The 24,637-nt window shown below is 39.1% G+C and overlaps 1 protein-coding gene across 5 annotated transcripts in view; it reads right to left on the bottom strand.

The window, feature by feature from the left end:
• R3HDM1 (R3H domain containing 1) overlaps positions 1 to 24,637 on the bottom strand; it is a 40,343-nt gene that overhangs the window by 6,982 nt on the left and 8,724 nt on the right. The window contains exons 5-22 of one of the 5 annotated variants that reach the window (XM_065750327.1): positions 22,728 to 22,842; positions 21,188 to 21,266; positions 19,562 to 19,621; positions 19,336 to 19,476; positions 16,809 to 16,917; positions 16,618 to 16,713; positions 15,510 to 15,547; positions 15,377 to 15,427; positions 15,020 to 15,246; positions 12,791 to 13,045; positions 10,183 to 10,337; positions 9,123 to 9,224; positions 6,420 to 6,677; positions 5,953 to 6,073; positions 2,967 to 3,121; positions 2,577 to 2,725; positions 669 to 772; positions 11 to 172 (exon numbers count right to left, since the gene is read on the bottom strand). In XM_065750327.1, coding sequence (XP_065606399.1) covers positions 11 to 172; positions 669 to 772; positions 2,577 to 2,725; positions 2,967 to 3,121; positions 5,953 to 6,073; positions 6,420 to 6,677; positions 9,123 to 9,224; positions 10,183 to 10,337; positions 12,791 to 13,045; positions 15,020 to 15,246; positions 15,377 to 15,427; positions 15,510 to 15,547; positions 16,618 to 16,713; positions 16,809 to 16,917; positions 19,336 to 19,476; positions 19,562 to 19,621; positions 21,188 to 21,266; positions 22,728 to 22,842 — 2,377 coding nt within the window. Of the gene's footprint in view, positions 1 to 10; positions 173 to 668; positions 773 to 2,576; positions 2,726 to 2,966; positions 3,122 to 5,952; positions 6,074 to 6,419; positions 6,678 to 9,122; positions 9,225 to 10,182; positions 10,338 to 12,790; positions 13,046 to 15,019; positions 15,247 to 15,376; positions 15,428 to 15,509; positions 15,548 to 16,617; positions 16,714 to 16,808; positions 16,918 to 19,335; positions 19,477 to 19,561; positions 19,622 to 21,187; positions 21,267 to 22,727; positions 22,843 to 24,637 lie in introns of those variants that run through there. The other 4 variants (XM_065750325.1, XM_065750324.1, XM_065750323.1 and 1 more) reach the window with 4 other exon arrangements.

The following is a 24,637-nucleotide window of genomic DNA, read 5'->3' as shown; positions in this document are numbered from 1 at the left end:
TAAAATATACCTTTTATTGGCTGCATGATGGAAAGACCAGTGGGTGAACTTTTACATGAGGATGGAGACACTATGCTGTAGTGCAAAATGGAAGCAGCCTGCTGCGGCTTTGACTTTGATGAAGGTGACAGTAATGTAGTTGATGGCTTCTGACTCGAATGGTTGTTATAAACTATGGAAGTAAAGGCAGTAAATAAGGCTACCAGAAGAAACAAACACGAGAACAGAACACTTAGGAGAACTTAATTCCCCTTTCAACATAGGAGAAGGTGGCCTCTCTCCTCTCTATCCAAGCCCAGGGTGTTTACAGTTTTTAGCACCTTCTCATGATCTTTTTAAAGAATAAACGGAGACCCACGCAGCCACCCAGGAAAAAATTAAAGTCATTTGGCTGTGAATGCATCGTTCCCAAGTCTGTCTCAATTCAAAAGCAGACACACAAGGCAGTGTGATGCCCATTACTGCATTCTATCACAGTAATTTGAGAGCTTTCAACGATAAACCAATTAAGATGTGAAGTGAACCTGTCTCCAATCTAACTTCAAACACAGAATACAGAAGGGAATTAAAAATACTTAATTCTGAATGAAACCCTTAAGAACAAATATACAAACGCTCCACATAATAATAGCTAGAAACTCGCTCCGAAAAAGCTTTAGTCCCCCAACCTGCACATTGCTGTCCTTGAAGCTGCTGAGAGTTACATGGTGATGATGTTCTAGGAAACTGTATCTGCTCTGATCCAGGAGGCTGCAAATATCCTACTGATGAACTGTAATAATAATAAAGAGAAAAGAACATGACTAACACAGGTTTGTCACATTTAATCCTAACCGCTGCATTTGTTGCCTACTGATACTACTACAAGTTATTGGGATTTTGCTAATGCCAATGTGAAACATTCCCACCTTCCCCCTGCCCAGGAATCCGTTCTTCAGAAGGCAGTAGTTTCAAGTCTGTTTGGAGGCCATAACTTACAGCCTGCATATACTGAGAAACCGCATCATTTTTTTTATTTTGGTATGCATGCAAATGGAACTATATTGGTATAAAGATGCACAGAATTAATTAACCATAATTAGATCTCAGTTAAATAGCCACTACAGAACCCACCACAAGGGTTCCACATGCCATCTTCCCAGCTGCAGGCCGGCCCCAGGCAGCTGAGCCAGCTTATTCAGCACACAGAACGGGCATGAGCATCTGCTTCAGTGAGGAGTAAGGCAGCTGAGCCAGATACCTACAGGGACTGCCTCAGCACGGCTTTACCAAACAGGAGACTGCTCAGCCAAACTCTGTCATAACAGACAGAGGAGGGCTGCAACCTGAGAATGGCATCTACAGAGCCTGCTACTCCGTGTCACTACTAACTGAAAGAAAACGCCCTGAGGGAATGAGACCGTCTTTAATAACTTCAAATTACAGAATAAAGGAAGTGCAATCCTGTTGAGCCTCCACTGGGAATCTGTTCTGACCTATGACTTCACCTGAATTTATTTTCCATCCTTTGTCCCTCAGATCAAGTATTTGATTATAAATTTAAAATGCTCGTATTTATAAACGGGGAGAACTCGGTGGAAACTAAAACGAATTGCTTTTTATCTGCCCGAGATGTATTGTCCATGCAGCTTCTCATCCTTCTATTGATTTTAGTCTACCATAATGACCTGCAGGTTTGAGACCAGTCAGTTCCTGCAGAACAGCATTCTATGTTCTTTGTTAAAGTGCTGCAATGCATCTATTTTGATAAAGGCAAGATGCCATCCTAAAGCTGCTGCTCTGCTCTGAATGCCAAACAGAAGTTATCCTGTTTGAGAGATGGCCATTGCAAAGGACAGAAGAGATCAAGCAAAGCTTTTTTTAATAAGTCTGATTATTGAATCTCAAATATAACCAAGGAAGAAAAGGTTAAAAAGAACCTTAGGGTACAGAGAACAAAAATTCAGATTTAACTGAACGAAGCCGTGTAGCAATAACACAAATGCTGAGGTCTCTGTGCTCACAGATGGATGAAGCAAGCTTCATACCACTGCTGCTCATTTAAGAGCTGCAAGCCAACTACTTTGAAACACACACGTAACAAGCATTAACCGTAACAAATTCTTTTTGGTATTCATTTATCTGTTCTAAGTACTCCAATTTATTTACTAAACAACACCTGAATGTACAAGGCAGTTCCTGTAATCATTTTGTAGCCAGCTTTGTGCTACCAGGCTTTGTTAGTTATGTGGACAAAGAAAGCTGAGTCATCTGTTTCAGAGATTCAAAATAAAGAGAATGAAGATAACTGCAAAGAGGTATTGCTACTGGATGTGCTCGTGTTTCACTTGTAAAAAAAGGAATACTGAAAACTGCAATGGAAAACTTAAATGACTGGTGAAAGCAACATAGAAACGGTGTATTTCCAGTCAAACAAGCAGTACTGGTTGCTTCACTTAGCTCCTGTGCAGATAAAGCATTTGCAAGTCTGCCTTTAAACTGTATTTCAATCCATGCAATAATGTAGCAGATACTGTCAGATTCTACAAGGCAGGTAAAGGTCATTGCTGAGAATCCAATAACCAAGTTAAACTTACCTTAAATTGTTCTGCTGACCCGAAGGAATGACACTGTAGTAAACTGGCATTCCTGTTGTGGGCAATCCTTGACTTGACTGACTGGGAATTATTACTGGCTGCTGATATGTCTGCTGGGGCACTGCCTGGGAACCTTGAGGCACCGAAACCTAAATGTGAGAACACATTAAGACTTCCTTGTGCAGACAGTGTTCCCTTCTGTCTCTTGTTTGAAACTCCTGCTTCACATCTCAGCTGTCTTTGGTCACTGTTATTATTTTCTCAAATTTCTATCTGTATGTCGCTTTGAAACATACTTCCAGGTTTCACCCGTTTACAGAACAGTGTACTTAAATTAAAAATAGATCACTCCAAATACGCAGATTGGAAAGTTCTGAGTAATTTACCCACCTGGTAAGATGGCACTGAAGGATATGGAACGATCACACCTTGAATTTGATTCCCAACATTGTTGTGTTGGCCACTGACTAGATTTTGATTCTGAGACTGTTGGACTCCAACTAAACCCTGGTAGTTTTGCTGCTGGTTAGGCAAAACTTGGTAACCTGAAATTATACATTTAAAGGTTATTTTGGAATAAATACATCTGAACACATTTTACACACAGTTGCCTACATGAAGGAGTACACGTGGGATTTTACAGTGGCTTTCTAACTCTGGTAGCTTTGTAAGAACTGAACTTATGCACAGAAAAAGAAGTCAGCATTAGAAATCAGCAGGTTTGTTTGTTTGGATCCATCTGGCTCCAGTATTAAACACTTCACATGCTACCTGCAGTGCTGCTCTCACATGCTTGCAGTGTTTATACTGCAGTGAGTTACACGTGCTAACACCTTGAATTGCCTGGTGAAAGCAGAAGGCATTTGAACAAGGCATGCCAGATAACAAAGAGCCACCAGTTCCCTGTTGGTATAAATAATGCTGTTTGGGGCACACCAACATACTCCAACACATTATGGCCTACAGGTTTTTTTAGATGCATACAAGGGATAACTGCTATCGAAATACACAGAGAACAACGTGGAGTGAAATTCCTTCCCCCCCTGCTCCATCTTAGAGGTTATGTGCTTTGCTACTTACTGTACCAGCAAAACCCCCCTAGCTGTGAGTGTGGCTGACACAAAGCCAGCGACTACAACAGTAAGAAAACGGGGCCTGACCAGAAGCACTGATGGCATGAAGAGCTGTATCTGAGTCCAGTGCACTCACATTCTGACAGACTCAACACTGCCCATGTTCCCTGGCTTGATACGGAACTATAATTGATAAAGCAACTATAGCCACAGACAGTCACGTGGATTGTGTGTCTGCAAGTTTAAAAAATTACTTAGTCTATTGTATACATCGTTATTCAATTAACACTAAGCAAAACCCAGGGCTGTTCATTCATTACATACGTTCAGGGTAGAACAGACTTTGTGAATTAAGTCTCAGCTGCCCGTATCTTTTACAGAGGTCACAACAATGGACACTGACAGATCGGTAACATCATCAAATATTGCTTGAGAAAATTAAAGGGAGGAAGGTTCAGTTAATGATGAGCACTGTTCATTAGAAATATGAATACCCTGCATATATTCAGAGTACTATACAACTTCAGAACAATGCGTGCTTGAATGAAGATTAGTAATTGCAATTTTTAATAGCTGAGCTTGAGCTGCACACAAAAATCTCTCATCTGTAAATAACAATACCAAAGTGTATTTTGTTGCAGAATGATCTACAGCACCTAAAAAGCAGCAGAGTGCAAAGCTGCAGCACGTGATACAACCCATAATACATCTGCAATCTACAGCCCTCACTTCCCAGACACTGTAATGAAGCTGTGAATATTTGTCACTTTTTTCTAGCACTCCCAGTGACAGATGTAATCAGTTCTGCAAGTGGAGAGAACTGGAACAATAGAAATTGACTGCCAAGGAGGTTCCCCACTGCAGTCCAAAGAACATTCTATTTTTAGCATCAGAGTTTCACCTCTGCATCGAAAATGGTTTGACAGAAACGCAGCACTCAGCAGAAAAAGAAAACCCACTCCTGCTATAGCAGGCTGGCACCTGACAGAGGAATACTCCACAGCAGTGTCTCCTGGAAGAAGCATGTCTCTTAATATTTACAGTGTTTCAAATGAAAGACCAGTTAGCATACAGAGTATAGAAATACACTTTCTGAATAACACACAGAGTGAAAATGGCTGTCAGTCAAGAACACAGAAGTACAATCAGCTGGTTAGCAAGTGATGAGTATAGCTTGATACCAACTATTACATCTACAGCTGTTGGGTTTTATCACAGGCCATTCTGTAGCAGAAATCAGTTGAACTTCAGCTGATGTTCCTACAGTAAGTGCAGTCCAGTTCAGACTTTTAATCAACCTGTGGTGAGGACTCGTGGTAGCTTGGCCCTCACGATTACGAGGACATGGGATGCTACTTTCTTAAAGAGCGTTTCCTTCTCTTTACATATTTGGACGAACAAAGCATTTGAAGTAGAAGTGAAAAACCTAACACCTGAAACCCCTTTAAAAAGGAAGCCAGGAAGCAGCTGAAAAAGAGACCGGTTCACTGTGAGAAATATAAACCTCTCAGACAGTGTTACGGCCCCGAATTCAACAGCTCAAAGTCAGGCCATCCCATAATGTTAAACCAAACATGGCTTCAGTTGCCACGCACTCAGAAGCTGCCATCTTTTATCCATGTTTGCGTTTGGAGAATAATTTCATAGTTAGTAACCACTTTATAAAATGAACAGATGCCATGGCTTTTCTGTAAGGCATCATCTGCTCACTCTTGTTCTCGACCAGACGGACTCACAGAACAGCTGGGGCTGGAAGGGACCCAAGCTGAGGGACACACTGCTGCCTTAGTCGAGCAGCATGCTGCCTTTCAGCTCCAACACAGCCAATAACGACCCCAATCATTTCAGATGTAGCTTTAGGTGCCATTACGTGTACCTGTTGATATCCAGATACCATCAGTCAATGGACAGAAAAATGATTTATTCCATATCGTATTAAACCACAGCTTTCAATAAGTGATAGAATCACCAGTACCTTCTCTATCACAGTCCTTTCACGCCATATCTAGAACCACTATCATTTGTTTGGAGCTTTCAGCAGTTAAGAAACATCTCCGTGTTTTTACATCATTTCGAATTATTAATTCATCTTATTTTGCAAGCTACTACTGAGTTAGCAGTCCTTGGCTTTGTTTTATAAATCACTCGGTTTCAGACTAAAAAATTGTCCCGTAACTTGGCGGTTGCGTGCTGTGTCCAATACGTGAACTTATTTTTGCTGTATGATTTCAAATAAAATAAGTTTTAAAAGAACAAAAGGTATGCGACGTATTCTGATGAAATGCTGAGAAAGCCCAACAAACCTGTCTGCTGTCCGGGCTGTGCCAGCGGCTGGTTTTGCTGTGTGTTGTAATGGACAGAAACGGGTCGATATTGTTGACTGGAGTGTGGATACTGACTGGGGGTACAGTAACAGGCTGGCATCTAGAGACAAACAGCAGTTAAAGAGCTGCAGTACCTGCAAGTTCATCGAAGGCAGACACATAAACAGAAGAACGACAAAAAGAAAGATGCAGAACTTCAATGACAGTTCAGCAATTCAAAACATTTTTTCCCCATATGAAATCTCTCCTTAATAGCTGGTTTCTTGTTCTTTCATTGGAGAAAGGAAAATTCCACAGTATTACATTCCCATACATCAGCACTAATTTTACGAACTGTTCTTAGCAGGCTCTGGTGACTGTGCACACCATTTCAGTCAATGCCAGAAGACAGCAACCCCATTGCTTTTAGAACACAGCAACTGCTTGGTGGAACCAAGCCCTTGTACCTGTGGCACAGGCTGCTGCAGATATCCCTGCTGCGGAAGGACCTGCTGGCCAACAGGGTGGCTGGATGGAGAGTAGCCCGCAGAAACCGGCTGGCCTGAGGGGGCTGCAGGGGGAGCAGCTGCAAGGATATAACCAGACTGCTGCGGGGACTGCAGGACGACAGTGGACTGGAACATAGTGGTGTGACTTTCGGCTGGATCAGCAGGTGGCTGACGGGCAAGACTCATATGGCTAAACTGTGATCCTAGGTTGTCTTGCTGTAAGACAACAACAAAAAGTTATGTTCAGAAATACTTAAGAAAAAAACAACGTAGGCAAATCATTTAAAGGGTTTCAGACAGGGAACGTCTTAAATTATTGCACAATAGCAACACCAGACAAAGAAAAACAGGAAAGAACACAGCAGCGAATTGTCTTCAGGGCTGACAGTGGGAAAGTACATCCACATTTGGAGACCCTGCTCACTTCAAATATTTGATTTCTTTGGATTACATCTGCCTCTCTCTATTTAACTGCAAGAATTGTCAAAATTACATTTCTCCGATTGGACTTCAAATTCTGCATGAAAACACCAAACCCCAGCTAAAACAGCAGAATACTGTACTGATGAAGCAGGTTTTGTTTTTAGGAGCTGAATTCAATCCTGGATAACAAGGTTCATTTGTCAAACTTGGTGTTGTACTACATACTTGATTTCATGCTACAAAATTAATCTTTGCAGCAGCTGTAAAAAGCAATTCCAGAGGTTACTTCTCATCTCTGCTTTATTTACATCTGGAATTGTGGTACTGATGTCACTGCACAACTCCTGTGATATCTGAAAATTTCTGTAACTAAGCTGAAGCACTTGTTCTTCACCCTAGAAGTTAAAAGTTATCACTCGTATTGTCTTGGCTGGTAAACATGAAGTTTAGGTTCACAGTTCAAAAAGCAGCCTTGTTAAATGTGAAAAAACACTCAATTTTTAAGGGCAGCTGGTCCTCTCTCACGTCATCCTGAAGAAGAAAAGGAGTAATCAAGAAAGACTAAGTTCAATTTCTGTTTTTTACAGATCATCTACATTCGTATTTTATGATGACATTTTATATTTTAAGCCTTGGAACTATTCATTTGATATATGAATTTGCACCTAAAACTCAATTTAGAATACCTTTACATCTCTGTTTTCATTCTATCAGCAATTTACTTTGGCCTATGGCACTTCTGGAATGAGGGCTATTAACACAACCGTAATGCCTTCCTGCACTGACCTTTATATACTGCTTCTCACAATATCCATTTTAGAAAGGATACTGGTATTTAATTATGCCTTAATATTAACTTGCAATGTCTAAAGGAGAAAAACCAGCAACACACATTTGTACACTACAAATACAGGTACAGGTTTGTACACTACCAATACAGGTAAACCATCACCTGGCCAGTTATTGCTACAGTGACACATACAGAACCAGTGATGAACCACTGGAACACAGTACTGTCAAAACACGGATAAACCCAACGTCCCTGCTACCAACTATGGATTCATTCAGAGCACGAACCAGAGTCCGTTACTCCTCCTCACTACGTTACATGAGTTGCCATCAGGACAAATGCATTTTTGAAACTGACAGCACAAGTGGTATTCGGTCTCATTTCCTGAATACGAAACGAATATGAAACCATCATGAACCTGGAAGGATTTCATCCTTCGTTTTAGCAGACGCGTGCCCAACAGTGATTGCAGGTTACAGCTCAGAACCAGCTGCTGCTGGGAGCAACGCATCACACTGCTTGAATAACAACTCTCATTTAATTAACAGAGAAGTTAAGGTATACACAGTGCAGTTCAGATGTGCTCAAACCCTAAAATAACATGAGAAACAACACTGCTGAAAAGAAAGCATCTTAATCAAGTGCAACTCCTTTTAGAGCTGTACGCCTGAAGTACAGGTAACAGTTATAATTTCTTTTAATTATATGCAGGCTATTCAATTCAGATTAATGAGTATGTATAATCATAAGACATGATCTATGCTGCAAACACTAGCAAATTACAAACTTCGAATACATCATAAAACAGATACTGTATAACATGTAGAGCAGATTGGGGAGTCAGAAAGCTTCAATTTTTGACCTGGCTCCCACTTTGGCTTTTGCTTTGATAGCGTTTCTCCTTTAGTAGGCTTCACTTTGCCTCAGCAATAAGATTCTTAATTAACAGTCATTTTTACAAGAGACAAATGGATTTCATTTCCAGCTTCCATCTATTAAAAACATGGAATGGTGGGGAACTGGGAGCATTAAGAGTTCTGGCAAAGAGGCTTCAAAAAGTAACCTCCACAAAACCCAGCACAGCAATTAGAAAGCGATGAGGGGTCAGCAGAAGAGCAGACAGGAAGCAATGAGGATGGAAAGGAGGGATGGAAAGACATTAGTTAGAAGACACGAGGTACTGACTGGCCAACAAAAGCTGTTCCTTCACTTAGTTAAGAAAAAATTGTATGTCATTACATAGATATATAAAATAGCCTTAAATGTATTCATTTCTCTTGAACGTAACAGGGAACTATTTTCCACTACTCAGGTGATATTTTACTGTGACTGAAAAGCTAGCCAGTCATTACACTGCCATCACACACCACTTACAAACAACCCAAGCAAAGGTCAGCTTCCACTAACGATTAACCCACGCAAAAAGGAAATGAACGAAGATATAATACCACAGAATATTGCTGGGTAGAGGAGACTGGCAGGAGCGGGGGTGGATAAGAGACTGCAGAGTACTGAACAGGCTGGGAGGAGGGCTGCAGAGGTCGGATAGGCTGAAGAAATAACAGGTTTATTAACATGGTTAACATAAGAGAAGTGAAAACAAAGTCTTTCGTAACAGGATAAAAAAGCAATTGTGTTCCAGTCCTTACCAAAAAGGGAAGAGATACTTTTTTGTTTTTAACTAAGCTCAAGGATGGCATGGAATTAAAAGTAATTTTCAGTATCACAGTGCATAAGGCATTTGCTTTATGTTACACATTATACTGGCTATAAAATAAGTCAGCAGATTGCTTTTATTTAACATATATGATGTCCTTTAGAGAGAGACTGGTTTGAAATTATAAAGTAAGAACTAGACATGCATCCTGAATAACTTGTTTTAGAGCATCTGAAGACAGAAACTATTAGCAACCACAGATTAAAACATGTTACTTTTATTTATTCATGAATACTGAAATATCTTATGTGCACTGTGGTTATTTAAACACCAGAGAGCCAGCCTGTCCTTCAGTGTGCCACTGCAAGTGGGGCAAACCGAGCTGCTACTACAAAGATGTTCACACCTACCAGTGCTGAGCTGCCCCTCTGGTGCCAGCAGTACAACTGGCACAGCACAGCCCAAGAATTGATCTGACTGAAAAGTAAGCTTCATGAAAAAAATACTTCTACGGTTGTACTAACCACCTTCCTTGTGACAGGGGTGTCTGCGTGGGGGTGAGTACGTGTGTCACTGGATGAAGACAGAACCCCTTTTTTTCTATAATCTTGATACTGTAACGTTTTCAGTACATCTTTTTATTTTCTATATTTTTAAGAAAAGACCGCCCCATGTTCAGTTATTAGAACTGACAGTTCTGAGAACTATGAGGAAAAATTCCATATACTCATATCTGTGCAGCTACTCCTGCTTTAGCACGTGTCAACAGAGCAAACCTGCTAATCCCTGATCAGACAGCAGTATGGCAGCGTCAGCCATCAATGCAAGCAGCATGTATGTGACATGTGCACCTGTGAGAGGATGTGATTAGCTGCAGGCTGTTGCTGAGGTGGTGGGGGAAGAGGTGGCTGTTGTGCAGGTCCAGGCACTTGGGTCCTAACAGGTTGCTGAGGCATTGGAGGATTGTACACAACTGGAGTGCCATCTGGGTTAAGGAATGGCTGACCTGCGAGGTTGAAAAAGAACAAAACCAGAGACAGACATCTGCGTTATCCAAGCTTGGAGAAAATTAAGACAAATGTATTTGCAGCAGACAAAAAAATAACATTTAGAAATAATGTTGTACTTTTTCATATCAGATTTATGCCAAATCCACACAACATTTACAACAGCCATAAATAAAAGGAAGTCAAATGGCAAACTACATGCAGCTGAAACATGTAAATAAATATTTAAACTAAACAAAGAAACTTGACTTAATGAACACAGATAAGCATTTACCATATCCTGATAGTCCTCACAACTCATTTTTATTAAGGGGATTGAAAAAAGGGCAGAAGCAATAAAGGAAAACCCGACTAAAATAGTGCTTTAAGGACCTTTTAAAAGGCAATTAAATGAATGAACTTAATCATGTTGAACATCAAGTGAAACATGGGACAGCATAAAGGCAAATACTTGTGTAAAATGGATACAAATTCCCATAACTGCTAATAAGGTTAAAGTACTTCTATTCACAGAAGTATTCCTTCAGCTTTCCAGTGAAATAATGCAACACTATTCCCCTATTTAGTAATCTGTAACTTCAATACTGAAGCACCTGATTAATGCATTTTTTTTTTAATAAACTACTATTAAAAGTGAATTATCAATAAACAGTAACTAGTTTTGTTGCCTAGGTTGGGGGAATAAAAACAACAACACAACAACAGCCAAAGGAACAGCAGATCAGCAAGAGCCCACGTTTAAGTCAGAACCACAGCTTGAAAGTCCAGCTAGTGTTCCTGAACATCAAACACTCTGTTCTACAATTCTATCACTTTCCTCAGGACTGCTTACAATGTGAAGAACTGTCTCACAATCACTTCTTTCTCTGCCCTTTCCTGCTGCTATGCATCTCATCATAACTGGGAAATGACCAACCAAACAAGAGGAAGAAAGTGCAACTAATCCCATGCAGAATGCTGACATAAGTGAAATGAAGATGACTCAAAGAGCACTACTTAAACCATATCATGTTTAAAATGACACTATTTTCAAACTGATGGTAGCCTTCCAATGTCTGCAGTTATCCATTTCATTTACAGCAACTCTACAGACCGTAGCCTGGTCACATTATAAACTCATAACATGAAGAATGACAGCCAATATCCTACACATTTACTGCAGAGCACACTGATGTCTGCGAACGCTAGGAAAGCAAACACTTCTAGCAAAATCTGATCACAAATTGTCACATTTATCCTCAGATGGACAACATCACAATGGAAAATCCACATGCAAGATGTGCAGTGGTCCCATTATGCCTAGAGAAGCAAAGTCAACAGTGCTGTGTCCCAAATCTGCACCCAAGATAGCAAACACTCCCTCCTTGAAATGCAATGTCTACCTAGAAAAATTAGCTGCTGCAGCCAGCTGTAACCAAATTCTACCAGTACCACCACTAGCTATTCTTGAGGTTTAAACCTCAGGTGGCATGCCAGTATGTAGTTTCTTTAACCAAAAAAGTTTTCTAGTTTTGTATACAAGAACAGCAACTGATTTATATTAAGGAAAAAGAAAATTATTCAGTTACGTGAGAGAAAATTTAATAAGTGACTACCTTAACAACAGCAATGAGAAAAAAATAGTCCTAAAAAAGTACATGCAATTATATTCAAGTATAATTAAGTCTGTCTACAGATTGATGAAAAATGCATACTGAAGTTATTTCCTCATCTAGAAAGAGAACATGTTTATACTAAAAGCAAAATATAATCTGTGCTACACAGAAAAGGTAAAATCGAATCTTCAGTGGTCCTTAACTTCTACCAGCAAGTAAAAAGTTGTTCAATTTCTCTTTTAACCAGGCAAGAAGTTACACATCTCTGCCTCTGCACCACCAAGTTTCACTCTCCTACTTACTAAAAATATTAATGTTGGCCAAATACGCCTACATCGACTTAATCTTGTTTTAAACTGAAACAGAGGCTTAAAAATAGCATCCTCACTTGCACTGTCTCTTGTATCAAGTATCACAAGTTTACAGAAATAAGAATGTTTATGTGACGTACAAAACACAGGACAGGAGAATGAATTCTTTCAAGGCAATGGGAATACATGCTCAGGAGCTCTTCCCTCAGGGAAACTGTTTTACGTTAGCACTGAAAGACTCTTCTCTCTCCCCTTATTCTGCATTCTAGATAATAAATGACATATTAAAGTATTTTGTGCTAGTCACCACTACGTACATAACATTTATATGTTAAACACAAAACCGGTAACAAAAACTAACGTGAGTTTACTTATCCCCTTTATGCAAAGTCATGCTTCTTAAATTACGTGCACTGAACAAACACAAATATTGAAAAATAAAGAGAAAAAGAAAGGACAGTACTGAAATTAACTCTCATAAACAGACTCACACATTTTTGTCTGAGTTCTCAACTGTAACGAGAACACCCATGAGCAGATACCAACCTGTTTGAGGGTTGATCAGAATACTGCCAGGTGGAATGCCTGTCGCTTCCAAGGGAAGCAAAAAGAAGCTAGTGCTAGTAGGTGCCACTTGGGAATTTATGCCACCATCAAAGGAAAGAGAGTTACTAGTGCTGACAGTTGGATAGACGGCAGGCGTGCCATGAGAAGGCTGGCTTAGAGCTGGCACTGGAAGAGGCTGCTGGGTGTGAGAAAGAGAACCCGTGGATGACCCTACACTACTAGAAGACTCTGAACCTAGGAAAGGAGTAACGAGAAATTGTTTTTACCTAAAGACAGAAACAACATGCTCGCTTACATACACATATATATACACACACACTTATAAATGCTTACCCCTAAAGCTATGCGTAAGCACATCATTAAACAGTGGCCTTGCCAACAAACTGCCCATCATCTCCCCTGGAATAGCATTCTAAGATTCTTTCAGTAAACCAAGGGTCAGTTCAGCACTGCTTTGCACTTTGACCATCTCATTTTCTGACCAGAAATCAGATCTAAAGTCTGCAGGCGTGCACATGAACTACAGTGCAGTTCTTCCACAGTTCTTATAACTGCTCACACATACCCAAAGGTTTGGATACACGGTCATGCACACGCAGACTACAGCTATGGCACACACGTAGGCCATTGCATAATGCGGATGCATTCAGCCCAACATCCCTTCAGACGCACTGGGTACATTGTACGCTCTGTACACACAGCCTGCATGCAAGGAATGACATGTTTTAGTGGCTACTACTTGTCTCAGATCTGTCTCACCTGATGGACAAACTGCAGAATACCAAAAATCTCGACACACTCTTCCCAACCTCCCCTCTCCCCTATCAATTTTAAGGCTGAAATAAAGAATGCAGCAAGAAGAAAAATGAGGAAATAAGACTAATTTTGGTGAAAAGTACCATATTTCAAGGTTCAAAAAGAATACAAATTAGCCTGCTGAATGCAATTATTTTACAATTGTGAATGGCTATAAGCATTGCAAGGCAGTGGAGAACCAGACCCTGAGCTTTCTGAAAGCCAATGCACGCAGATGAAAGCAGTTCTCCAGAAGGCCAATACAGAATGCTCTTCAGAGCTGCACTGTTTCTAGAGATCTCTAGGCATACAATCCAGCATACTTTAAGTCTTTGCTATGACACTTGAATATAAGAGTTATTACATTTAAACTTCTATGAGCAGCCTCTATACAATCTAGAAGACTGGTAAAATCTCTCTCCAATTTAAGTCACTTTGTTGTCCTTCACAAAACATTCTCACTGCAAGCTTTTCACTTGGCAGTATGAAAGATCAGTACAGCTGCAAACATTTGCTGATACTGACGGTTAACCATTTATTTTTCCTATTGCTAAAGTGAAATACAAAGCTAAAATTGGTAAATTGTGCAAAATAATTCATCTCAGCTTCAGAAAACACTCCTGATTTGACCAGTTACTTTGTTTAGATTTCTTTACTTTCACTTCTAGATTATGTAGAGAGATGAGGCTGCAGTCATCATAGTTAAAGCCAATTGCACCTTTACTCAAAAAATGAACAATTTTTCTTGCATTTAATGTATAAAAAAAGAAATGCTTCTGAGAACGTTACAAAACAAATGCAGAAGTGCTCTTGGAACATAACTTATATATATAATGGAAAAAAAAACCTATACGCTGCATTAAAGGTGTGGCAGTATACCAACAATGTAGTGGAAGTTTTGAAGAAAGCAAAAATATTCACTAATTCTCCTTAGAAACAAGTTTCATAAGTGAGAGCAAGGCTAAGTGCAATGCAGACAAGCAGTAACATTCTTCTTTTTTAATTCCTACTTTTTCTCATTTTGAAGTAGCACATCTGTAACCCACCCATCTACTTTGAGACTCAAAGTCCTGCGCAGCTGAGATGCTCTCACATCAAATTTATTTACCATTTGGAGTATAAACATTTACTAAACGTCACTTCTGATTCTGCTTAAGAGTCATATCCTTGTTTTCTGAGATTTTGTTTGGACATTAGTTACACCAAAGTAAAAGTCTTCATTTAATCTGTAACCCAAATTCTAGCCCTCCACTTACACACTGCAGGCCTCGTCAGCAGTCACTGTATGCATGCAGCACCCACCGACCAGAGGGAGCAGCACGTACAGGACTGAGGCCTCCACTCAGCACACCTCCAACATCAAACCAGCAAGGTACTTCACTGCTACGTAACTACGAACAGAGTCTGTAATACCTGTCTCAGACAGCCTGCCTGTGCTTTTGCTGCTTCCAGAGCTATCTCCTCTCGTCAGAACTGAGATCCCACTGAAGCTGCTGGCTTTTGTTACAGCTGGCTTCAGACTGCGGATGGAACTGTCGGAGTCGGTGCTGCTCCAGGGACGGGGCTCACAGTACTTCAGCTCGTTCTCAGTACTGCTCTGATGGCTGTTGGCAGATCTCCCTGACGTTTCTTTATTGATTCTGCAAGTTATAAACTAAAATTTTAGCACAGGCATCAATTGTAAAATAAAGGAAAAGAAAAAAAAAAGTGAAATGCATGCAGAATACTTGGGGATTTTTTTATTATTTTTTTAAAGAATGCATCAAATACCTAAATATCTGTCGTCTTTGTTGTGTATTATTAGTTTCTTCCTCCTGGATTCTGTTGGCATTTTAATAAGATAGCTTAATATTTATTAAGAAAATAGAAACGTGCAGCAGAACTGAAATGCAAATTGACTCACCTTTTATCAGTGAAATAATTCTCTTGGGAACACAGGGACTGAGTGGCAAAAAAAAGTGTAGAAATTACTATTAATGTCATCTAGGACCCTCATAATGGTACAGCAACAAAACAAACTGCAATTTGAAGTCTTTTCTGTTAGATACAAACTTTGATAGCCTTCTTTATATATATAACTGCATGAAAACTTGATCGCTTTGGTGAATAATTTCCACGTTACGTGGGAAAGAAAAGCCAGTGTAAAAAGACTTATCCATAAGAAGTTAACTTTAGAATAGGGTGATCGATTCAGAACAGTTCTCAGAAAATATCTGGATACAGCAAATTATCCCCTCAGAGCTCATTCCACTGACAGAATATTACGAACGTGTGAGAGCCACAGATAAACGTCAGAAAAGTTGGTCAGAAGTAATCAACGCTGCAAGACAATGTTTACTCAATATATTGACTGAAACACAATCTCTACTTGCAAAAAATGCAAGGCTGAAAAATAATTTACCAAGTGGCATTATATGATACTCTGGATTCCAAAGTTCAAAGTTAATTGATTTGCATGGCTCACATATCATCATTAACACCACAAACCTATTCACTAAATTAGAGCTGCAAAACTTTCATCCCACTTCACTCAAGAGAGATGGAACTGCCACATTTCTGACTCAGTTTGCATATATGGAAGTTCACATTATTTTACTGTCACTGGTTATAAGATGCATTTGAAATAAATAGGTTTTTCTCACCCGTGTCTAAGAGCAAACAAAACCAACAATTATTGCTCTCAGTACCACTTGTAATGTCTACAGTACCAAAACCAAGCCTAAATTTCAGTAAGAGGCAAAATAATGCACTGAAGGCAGTAATGCTCAAGAATATATGAAAGTCATTCTTGATGTTTCCACAGGCTGCATGCAGTAATGATGAGAGAAACGTCAAGCATTTCCCAGAAACTTCAGTATCATTTAAAAACTCAGTTCAAGCCACACTAATGATTATCTGCTCAGTACGCCTGTGACATAGGAAGCTTCCTGAAAAGAAACTTCTCTTAACAAATGCACACACGTATGTGAAGTGTTCATACAAAAGACAGCACGATTCTTTGACATACGTACATCTTGTGCGAATATTCTTTCTCTAGCTCTCTGATATTCTTCTTCACGTTCTTCTATGGATTTACTTCTTCTGTCATCTTTTAATCGTATTCTCATCTAAAGTAAGTGACAAAGTGTCAACTTACACATGAAAATAGTACAGATACATAGCCCAATACAACAAACAGAAGTGGAAAGTAATATTTATTCACCTGGTTGTCATCTTTGTCTAAACTAGAGCTGTCTCTTTTAAGGATGTACCGCTTCTGAAAGTCATCGCTCTTCTCATCCTTTATATGCTCACAGAACTTTTGGTCAGGTCTATGAAAAGTTGTCAAAAAGACATTTATGGATTTGTCAAAACACACTGTACAAGGTGGAACCAACTGAAATGCGTGCAGTATATTTAATATTCTAACAAGTGGCAGATTTTGGCTGTCTGGGCAATGGGAAAGATACCAAAAACGTGTACTGTTGTGTACACCTGACAACTCCTGTTCCTGATGCATAACAAACCTGCTTTTAAAATCTCTTCCTCCTTCAAAGCTTTTGCTTCAGTTTCCAATTAAGGTGGGAATCAACCACATGCCCTTGGGGAACCAGAAGTGCTCTTGAATCCATACTGGTGCCATGCAATGGGCATTGAGCATGCACAGAAGTGAAGAGAGGAGCTTTCTGCTAGAGCTGTAATATACCTCAGAGTTCATTTCAAGGGAAAACAGATGATAAGGAGACATATAGAGGAGAAAGCATGGACACTTAGAAGCTTCTAAAACATCATTAAGTAGAAATAAACAAGAGAAGAAGAATGACAACAGTGCGGGCAAGCGAGAGCTTCATGAGATCAAAGTAACAGGAAGGAGCAATATATATTCTTTTGGGACTTTATTTTGCGAAGTGAAATATTTCGCAACCTTTTGTTATCAAAAGTGGATCCCAACTACCTAGACAATGACACTACTACTACGGTCAGACTTTCTCAGACAATGGGGAAGAATTTGCCTACTGAAAGACAAAACGTATATGTACTCTTCTCTGTTTCTTTACACATTACTCAGGGCATTTGTATAAAAATCAGGAGATCAGATCTTTTTCTGTAAAACAGCCAAGCCTAACTATTAGTTACTGGATGCCCAAACATAATTAGCAGGCATTTCAGAGAACCTTTAGACTGTCTTACCTCTTTCTTTTTAAGGTCCCTGAATTTACTGCCCTGCAATCACCAACTTCCCACTCCACTGAGACGTCCCAGTGTGCACTGGGTTGTTGATGTCAGTAACATCACTGATCGGCGCTGGAGCCGGGAATCTGCCTATGAGGAAAAGGTAAGTTTGGTTTTATTCAACATGGAGCAGATCTCCAAGGTTTTCTTTCTAAATTCTTATTTTATATCTGAAGTGATTTAAAATAAGAATACTGAAAACATCAAGACTCTTCTTGTCTGCAGGTTGAATGAAATGCCTGCTAATTAGTAACTACACCTACATGGGGCTTCCAGAGGCCAGTTTAAAAAAAAAAGCAACAAATAAAAAAAAAATACACGCCAAGAAATCGTATTTTAATAGTACTTATTCCACACTCATATGTGTGAAGCTTCAGTCTAGGGATGCTGGTAGATGCAAAGACAACAGATGTAAGCTTCTGTAATTAATTTCTGATAGAGAATGTATAGCAAAACCAAAGACAAATACCAAAAAGACAAAATCATCTAACATATCTTTAGGCCCTATATAAGTTTCCTTCTGAGAAGTTACTGAAAATAACGGCTTAAGTAAAATTTCAGTATTGTCTGTTGTTTCAGTTCTACTGACTCTTAAATTAGCGTGGATAATTAGATTTTATTTCTTCAAAGCTATGGAGAGTTTAAGATTAGGATGCAGGAGCTGTGAACTCCTATTTTCATGCTCAGATCAGAGTTCTTTAAGAAAAAAAGTGTGATGCAAATTTAATAAGTTAACACTAGAAACTAGGTAACAAAACTTAAATACATCGACACATTATCCTTTCATCTTTTTGTGGTGAGAGAAAGAGGAGACAGAGCAAGTGCAGAACTGGGAACAGTTGGATCCTTAGAATGAAAGCACCAGCTACGTGTGGAACTTGGTGATGCTGTGATCCCAATGCTTGTATTCGGTAATAGTTTTTTTCTAGTGGTTCCTGCAAGAACTCCCCAGCCATCACAGTAAAGTAGCACACAGAGTTGTTAACCTGGTTGATACATCCACCGTTTACCTTCCTTGCTATATATACTTTGTGAGGCTGCAAGATTTGTAGGTGGCATTATTCCAATGACAGGTTTCAGTGAATGAATTTTTTCAGTAGATTTTTATAGTACAAAAATCTAAGGTCAGCAAATCTTTTCCCCTCTGTTCACCCTATCAGAACATGGCACTGTTCTAAGATAAGGGCTGGTCCTGCTTTCTAAATGAAAGGACGTAGTTGAAGCTGGTATCATTCTTTGAACAGATAAATAGTTGATATAGTTGATATTTTATGGAAACAGTTCAGAGGGCATCTATGTGACAAGAGCAACAAAACCTCTCAACATCCAGACTGCATACTTCACTGCTAATCTTTAAACATGCAACTGACCACATTTTACGTAACACTCAGAACACCTCTCCTTACTGAACGCTTCCCAAGGAACAGACAATCCCCTACTGCTGCAGATGAATCATAATATATCCCAAGAGTTTAAATTTATGTACCATAAAGTTTTTCCAAGACTTTTACACTTACATTCTTGTATTGCTAGTTTTATTTACTATGACTGACTTCCCACTCTGGTCCACGTTGTGCTCTAATCCAAAGTAAGCAGCTACCCTGTGCAACAGCATTCTATGATAAGATGTCATTGGGGGAAACTTTTTTCTTGGAGCTCTGGAAGAAAGGAATAGTAGCTTTATTAAGTAAACAGGAACACTCCCGAATTCTTCTTTTTTTCCTGTAAGAGCACAGTACTTACTCATTATTACCAATGAAATCTAAAATTTCCTGTTCTAATTTCAGCAGCATCATTCTGTCCCTGAAAATAAAAACACAGCAACTCACATATGAGACACTTCAATAACCCCAGCTGTATTCATCTCACAAATACACAGACAGTATCTATGATCAAGGAATGATGGAAGACTATAAACAGGACCATCAAGCATCTAATACAGTGTTTATCTTTAGGAGAAAGTATTCATTTTCCACTAAGCTGTATTTTATTGAACACACGCTGTCCTCATCTCAGAAATCACAGTACAAAAAGCCTCCAAGTAATCTGTTCCTGGTACTGTCAATAGAAAGTGCAGTCACTCAGAAGACTCAAGAAGGGACAGAGTGCCTAGGTTGGTTCTTGTTGGTCAGCACAGATACAGGATTTACAGAGGCCTCAACTGCCCCCGAATTGTGAATCACACTATGACAGAGAAATAGAATGAGTGGGTGCTGGTAACAGAAGGCGGCCCTACCACATACTAACAACTGAGTAGTTAAAAGCTGGCACAAACTGTGATGTGATGCTAAGAGAATCTAAAAAACTAAAACTCAAGGTGACTGAAATAAGGATTAGCTGAAACACCATAACATTATCTGATTTAAAGAACTCATTAGCATATAATGAAGCTAACTGTCCCACAGGTCATTGTCTGCACACATCAGATAATATGACAGCAGGTAAGCCCCCAGCAGGCCTCTGTCAATAAATTTATTATTTTCACTGGGATGATTTCTGCCTTCCAGAAGGGCCAAACTAAGAGACTAATTCAGGTTTGTGCTTCCTAATTTTCCTAATGTCTTCACTATAGGGAAAAATGTGTTGGTCCACTATCATAATGTTCTCTCTTTTGTTTCCCCCCACGCACCCAATAAAATGGAATATCAATACATTATCACATTGTAAATCATAAATATAATATAAGCAAGCAACAAATAACAGGAATGTCTTTCACAATAGCAGCACAATTCCACTAAGCTCATTTCTTGCCTTGTATGTTAAGCCACAGATCTAGTATTTAAACTCTGTTGAGGGAAAGAACAAACCAGACAGACACTGTACTGCAAACCTCAAAGGAACAGGTCACATCGACTTTTCCCAGCAAATGGTGGACTTGGATTAGGTCAGATTTGATTTCTGATGAGTAGATTGAAGATACACCTGTCTATGGTTTATAGATTACATACTAAAAGGAACTTTTAAAATTCATAAATTCAGTACAAGACAGCTTAAAGCAAAAGAAAGCGATTTAGTATCTAACAAGCAGGCGTTAAATGAGTACAAATTTTAAAGAGTATTAGTCTCTCCAGATAGAGCTGCACACAGACAGAACTCATTATCTGCTCATTAAACATGAAAAGCATTTACAACAGGTCAGTGTCCTGAACCTGTGTTCATCTAACACACAGATTACAGTGGATTGCTGTTTCAGATAGTCTTCACTACAAAATCTCATCCTAAATAACTGATGCAGTGGTAAACATTTAAAAGGAAGAAAACAGAACAACAATGATAATAATAATAAAGAAAAACAAAACAAACACACCAACAAAACATGGCACTATACCAAAGACAGAAAAACTGCAAGTTGATTTCGCTGATGCTTACCTGGGATTGTTTTTTAATGTATTTACTAAAAATTCATGAAGATCTATACCAGTGGAATCTGTGTACTCTTGGCTGGAATCTAAAGGCACGGTGGAAGAGAACAGAATTATATTTTGAAAAAATAAAAAACCAATCTTTTTTCACAATTATTGATGAACACAGGATTTATGGATCAATGCTGTTTAACTGGTAGATGCGTTATCCCAAATGAAACACTTGCAATTTCCAGAGAAAAGGTTTGAAGAAAAAAAGAAATCACAAAGCTGAAAACCCTATGTCTCTGAATTCTGCACTTCAAATGTAACACAGAAGGCAAAAGCTTCAGTAACACTGCCAAACTATTATCAAACTGGTTACGTTTTGAAGGAGTGCAATTATCATCTTCAGCCATCTCATTTTCATCAACCCCCCAAGTTTTCTCCAACATACTGCACTGCTGTGTACACTTTCACAGACCAGTAGCTGATACACAGGAAGACTGGATGTTGCCCAAATAAATACTGTTCAGCCTTCACTACTGTTATCCTGTACTATTAAATACCTTCCTTTTATTGGTCTTACTTAACACAGTGTTTAGAGACTTCCCACAGCATTCTGTCTTGTTCTGGTTTCAGAACAAACAAAATATTTCCTACTTCCAATTTATGCCCCTGGAAGATATACTTTAACAACAAACCTTCCCCTTCATCAGCCTTCCAGAGTTACAGATCTCAGAATCATAAGCTAGTAATGGTTTAATAAATATTGAGACTAGATTTCTTCCACAAAATACAAGTATCAAGCTACAGCCAAGGCAGGCACAGCTCAAATTTAGAGTGCAGTTCTGCACTCTGATGGTTTTTATTTCATGAATGCCTGGTTGCCAGCTGGGACAAGATGTACTGAAATGTCACACAAAGAAGTCTTCATGGAATTGAGAGACACAAGAGAGACACATGCCAGCAGTCTCACGAAAGAATATTAGGTTTAAAGATTTTCCTACATACTGCTTGATACAAGACATCTAGACAAGACATCCAGATAAGACTTCTTCCTTTATTTAAATCAAAAGCTGTTCAATGCATTGCCAACTTATATGCAATAAATGTGGCAAAAGGTACCATGGACAGAGATGGTTATCATTAATTTCTGTGGCTGTATTCCAGATAGAATAGACCTTCAATCCGGACTGCAGGAATATAACACGCATGCTTAATACTTGTCCATTTTAACTTACTGAGTTCAATTCTCACTGCAAAGGATTTTTAACAAATCTAGGTATAGCAAGTGTGTGTGTGAATGACAATATATCCAGGTGAACCAGGCAGAAATATTAATCATTAACAAGTACCAAAATCCCTTGTGGTTCATACAAAGTGTTCTTGGACAGTGGAACTCAGATGAAATGAACTTCGAGTCGTAAGAAAGCAATGTTGTTTGTTTTTTTTACCTTAAAAACCCTCTTCCTAAGACTTCCCCCATCAAAAGTCAGCTAAGATCATTAATTCTGAAAACAGTCATCTAAAAATACAAATTAAAAGCAGAATGACAGATAGCAAACCTCTTGATAACATTTTCCTGTGCAATTTATCACTGGACTTCTCCTTTTCTGTTTCATCTTTTGCAGGCTTTTCTTCTTTTTCACAACACTGTGACAACTGGATTTGAATTTTCTCCTGTCAAAAGCGAAAGTCAGTCATCATGGAAACTATTTCAAACAATATATATATTTCTCTATTATGTCACCTGCAAAAACGAGGAAGTAACAAGGAAAATAACTGCCTTCATATTCTCTCTGATCACACATACTCTAACCAAAATAAAATGAAGACGACAGAAAGTAATATGTATTTTAGAATTTGGACACATTTCCAGGCTCTAAATGCTATTTCAAAATGAATCTGAAGTATCTTGAGACACACTTCATTTGTCTGGAAATGGAACCGTTTTCTTTACATCTGTTTTTTGGGTAGTGTGCACCATCTACAATGTTTCCCCCTCCATTAGAGGATAAAACAAATGCCCCAATCTCTAAAACAGACAGACCAGCATTACCAGATTCACACACACAAAAAGAAGTATTTAGAGTACAATATACCAAGGCTAAATTTGCAGACCTTAAAGCAATCAAGGTTTAGATTCCTCTTGTGTATTTTGACAAAGTAGCTTTGAGTGCAGTCACCTCAAAAACCCACGTTTCTGAACAGTATGGGTGAACTATCATGAAACCTGTTTCCCAGATACAGCCAAACAGACCTTTGCTTTTAAACTGAAGTGACAGAACAGATCCTTAACTAGTGGACAAGTATCATTTCGTTCTTTGTGCCTCTTCTGTCTTTAACTACACTATTAATGAAGGACTATCATATCTCAGACAGCAAAAACATAGTAAGATGAGAGAAATGGAGACAAAATCTTTAGTGGAGTGGTCCCAAGAAGTGGACAGCTGACCCTGTCCTGTAATAGCATTTCCCCATTCCTTTTACCTGGAAGCCTCTCAAATGTCTGTTTTGCTTCCCAAGAGATAACTGAGTTTATGCTGTCACCCACCCCATTGTAGAAGATCCAACTCTCTCCAACCCAGCTCACAGAGCTGCCCCACAATTATTTCCCCACCACTTTTCTATCGTGCACCAAATCCTTTCCCATGCAAGTCCTCACTCTTCCTTCAAGCCCATTTTTATCCACCTCCAGGCACCCACTGTCAGCTTCTCCCAGCATGCCACACCACAGACTTGATCTAATTCATGAAAGCTGGCCAGAATTAAACATAGTCAGGATTTACTAGGGCTAAAGACTGTTCCACATGCAAAAACCTCTCTGCACAACCTCACCTCCACTAACGCAAACTGCCACTGTAAAGTTAACAGTGACTGTTAACCTAGCAGCCATGCAACTCCTACTTTATAAAAGGCGTGGTGACTACCATTAAAAAATTAATTGCGACTCAGATCTACCAGCATAACATGCTATTCCCTGTTTTACAACAGTGCACTATACAAAATTAACTAAATGAAAAAAATTCTTCATAGTCTGATTTTCTCTTATTAGAATATTGATTGGGTAGGTTTAGAGTACACAGCCAAGTTCTTAAAAAGTCACATAGCAATAGTTCAGTCATTTCAGAGCAAGTAATTATTTTTATCCTTTCTGCAACAAGAGCTAAAAAAAGGAGAGCCATCTGAACAGCCATCATTTCTACTTCAAAATGTGACACAGAACTGCGTACCAAAGGGCATCTTCTTGTGATTTCATGCTTTAAAACCTGTAGCATCTAATTATAAGCATGACCTACTTCATGGGAAAATCACTGAAAAATATCTCAGCTTCTGTTCCTTAGAATTTTCATTTAATCCCACTACAGTGATAGCTGCTCTCTGCTAGCATACTAATTGAACGAACTCTTCATCGTAAAGCAAATGACCTTCCAATTTCACATCCTTATTGTGGCAGCAAGAATTATCACCAAAT

Source organism: Cyrtonyx montezumae, unplaced genomic scaffold (genome assembly GCF_038088225.1).
Source record: "Cyrtonyx montezumae isolate F1298 unplaced genomic scaffold, pur_monq_1.0 scaffold_7, whole genome shotgun sequence".
NCBI lineage: Eukaryota > Metazoa > Chordata > Aves > Galliformes > Odontophoridae > Cyrtonyx > Cyrtonyx montezumae.
The sequence above is the reverse complement of the archived record's forward strand: the minus strand, read 5'-3'. Positions and strand labels throughout refer to the sequence as shown.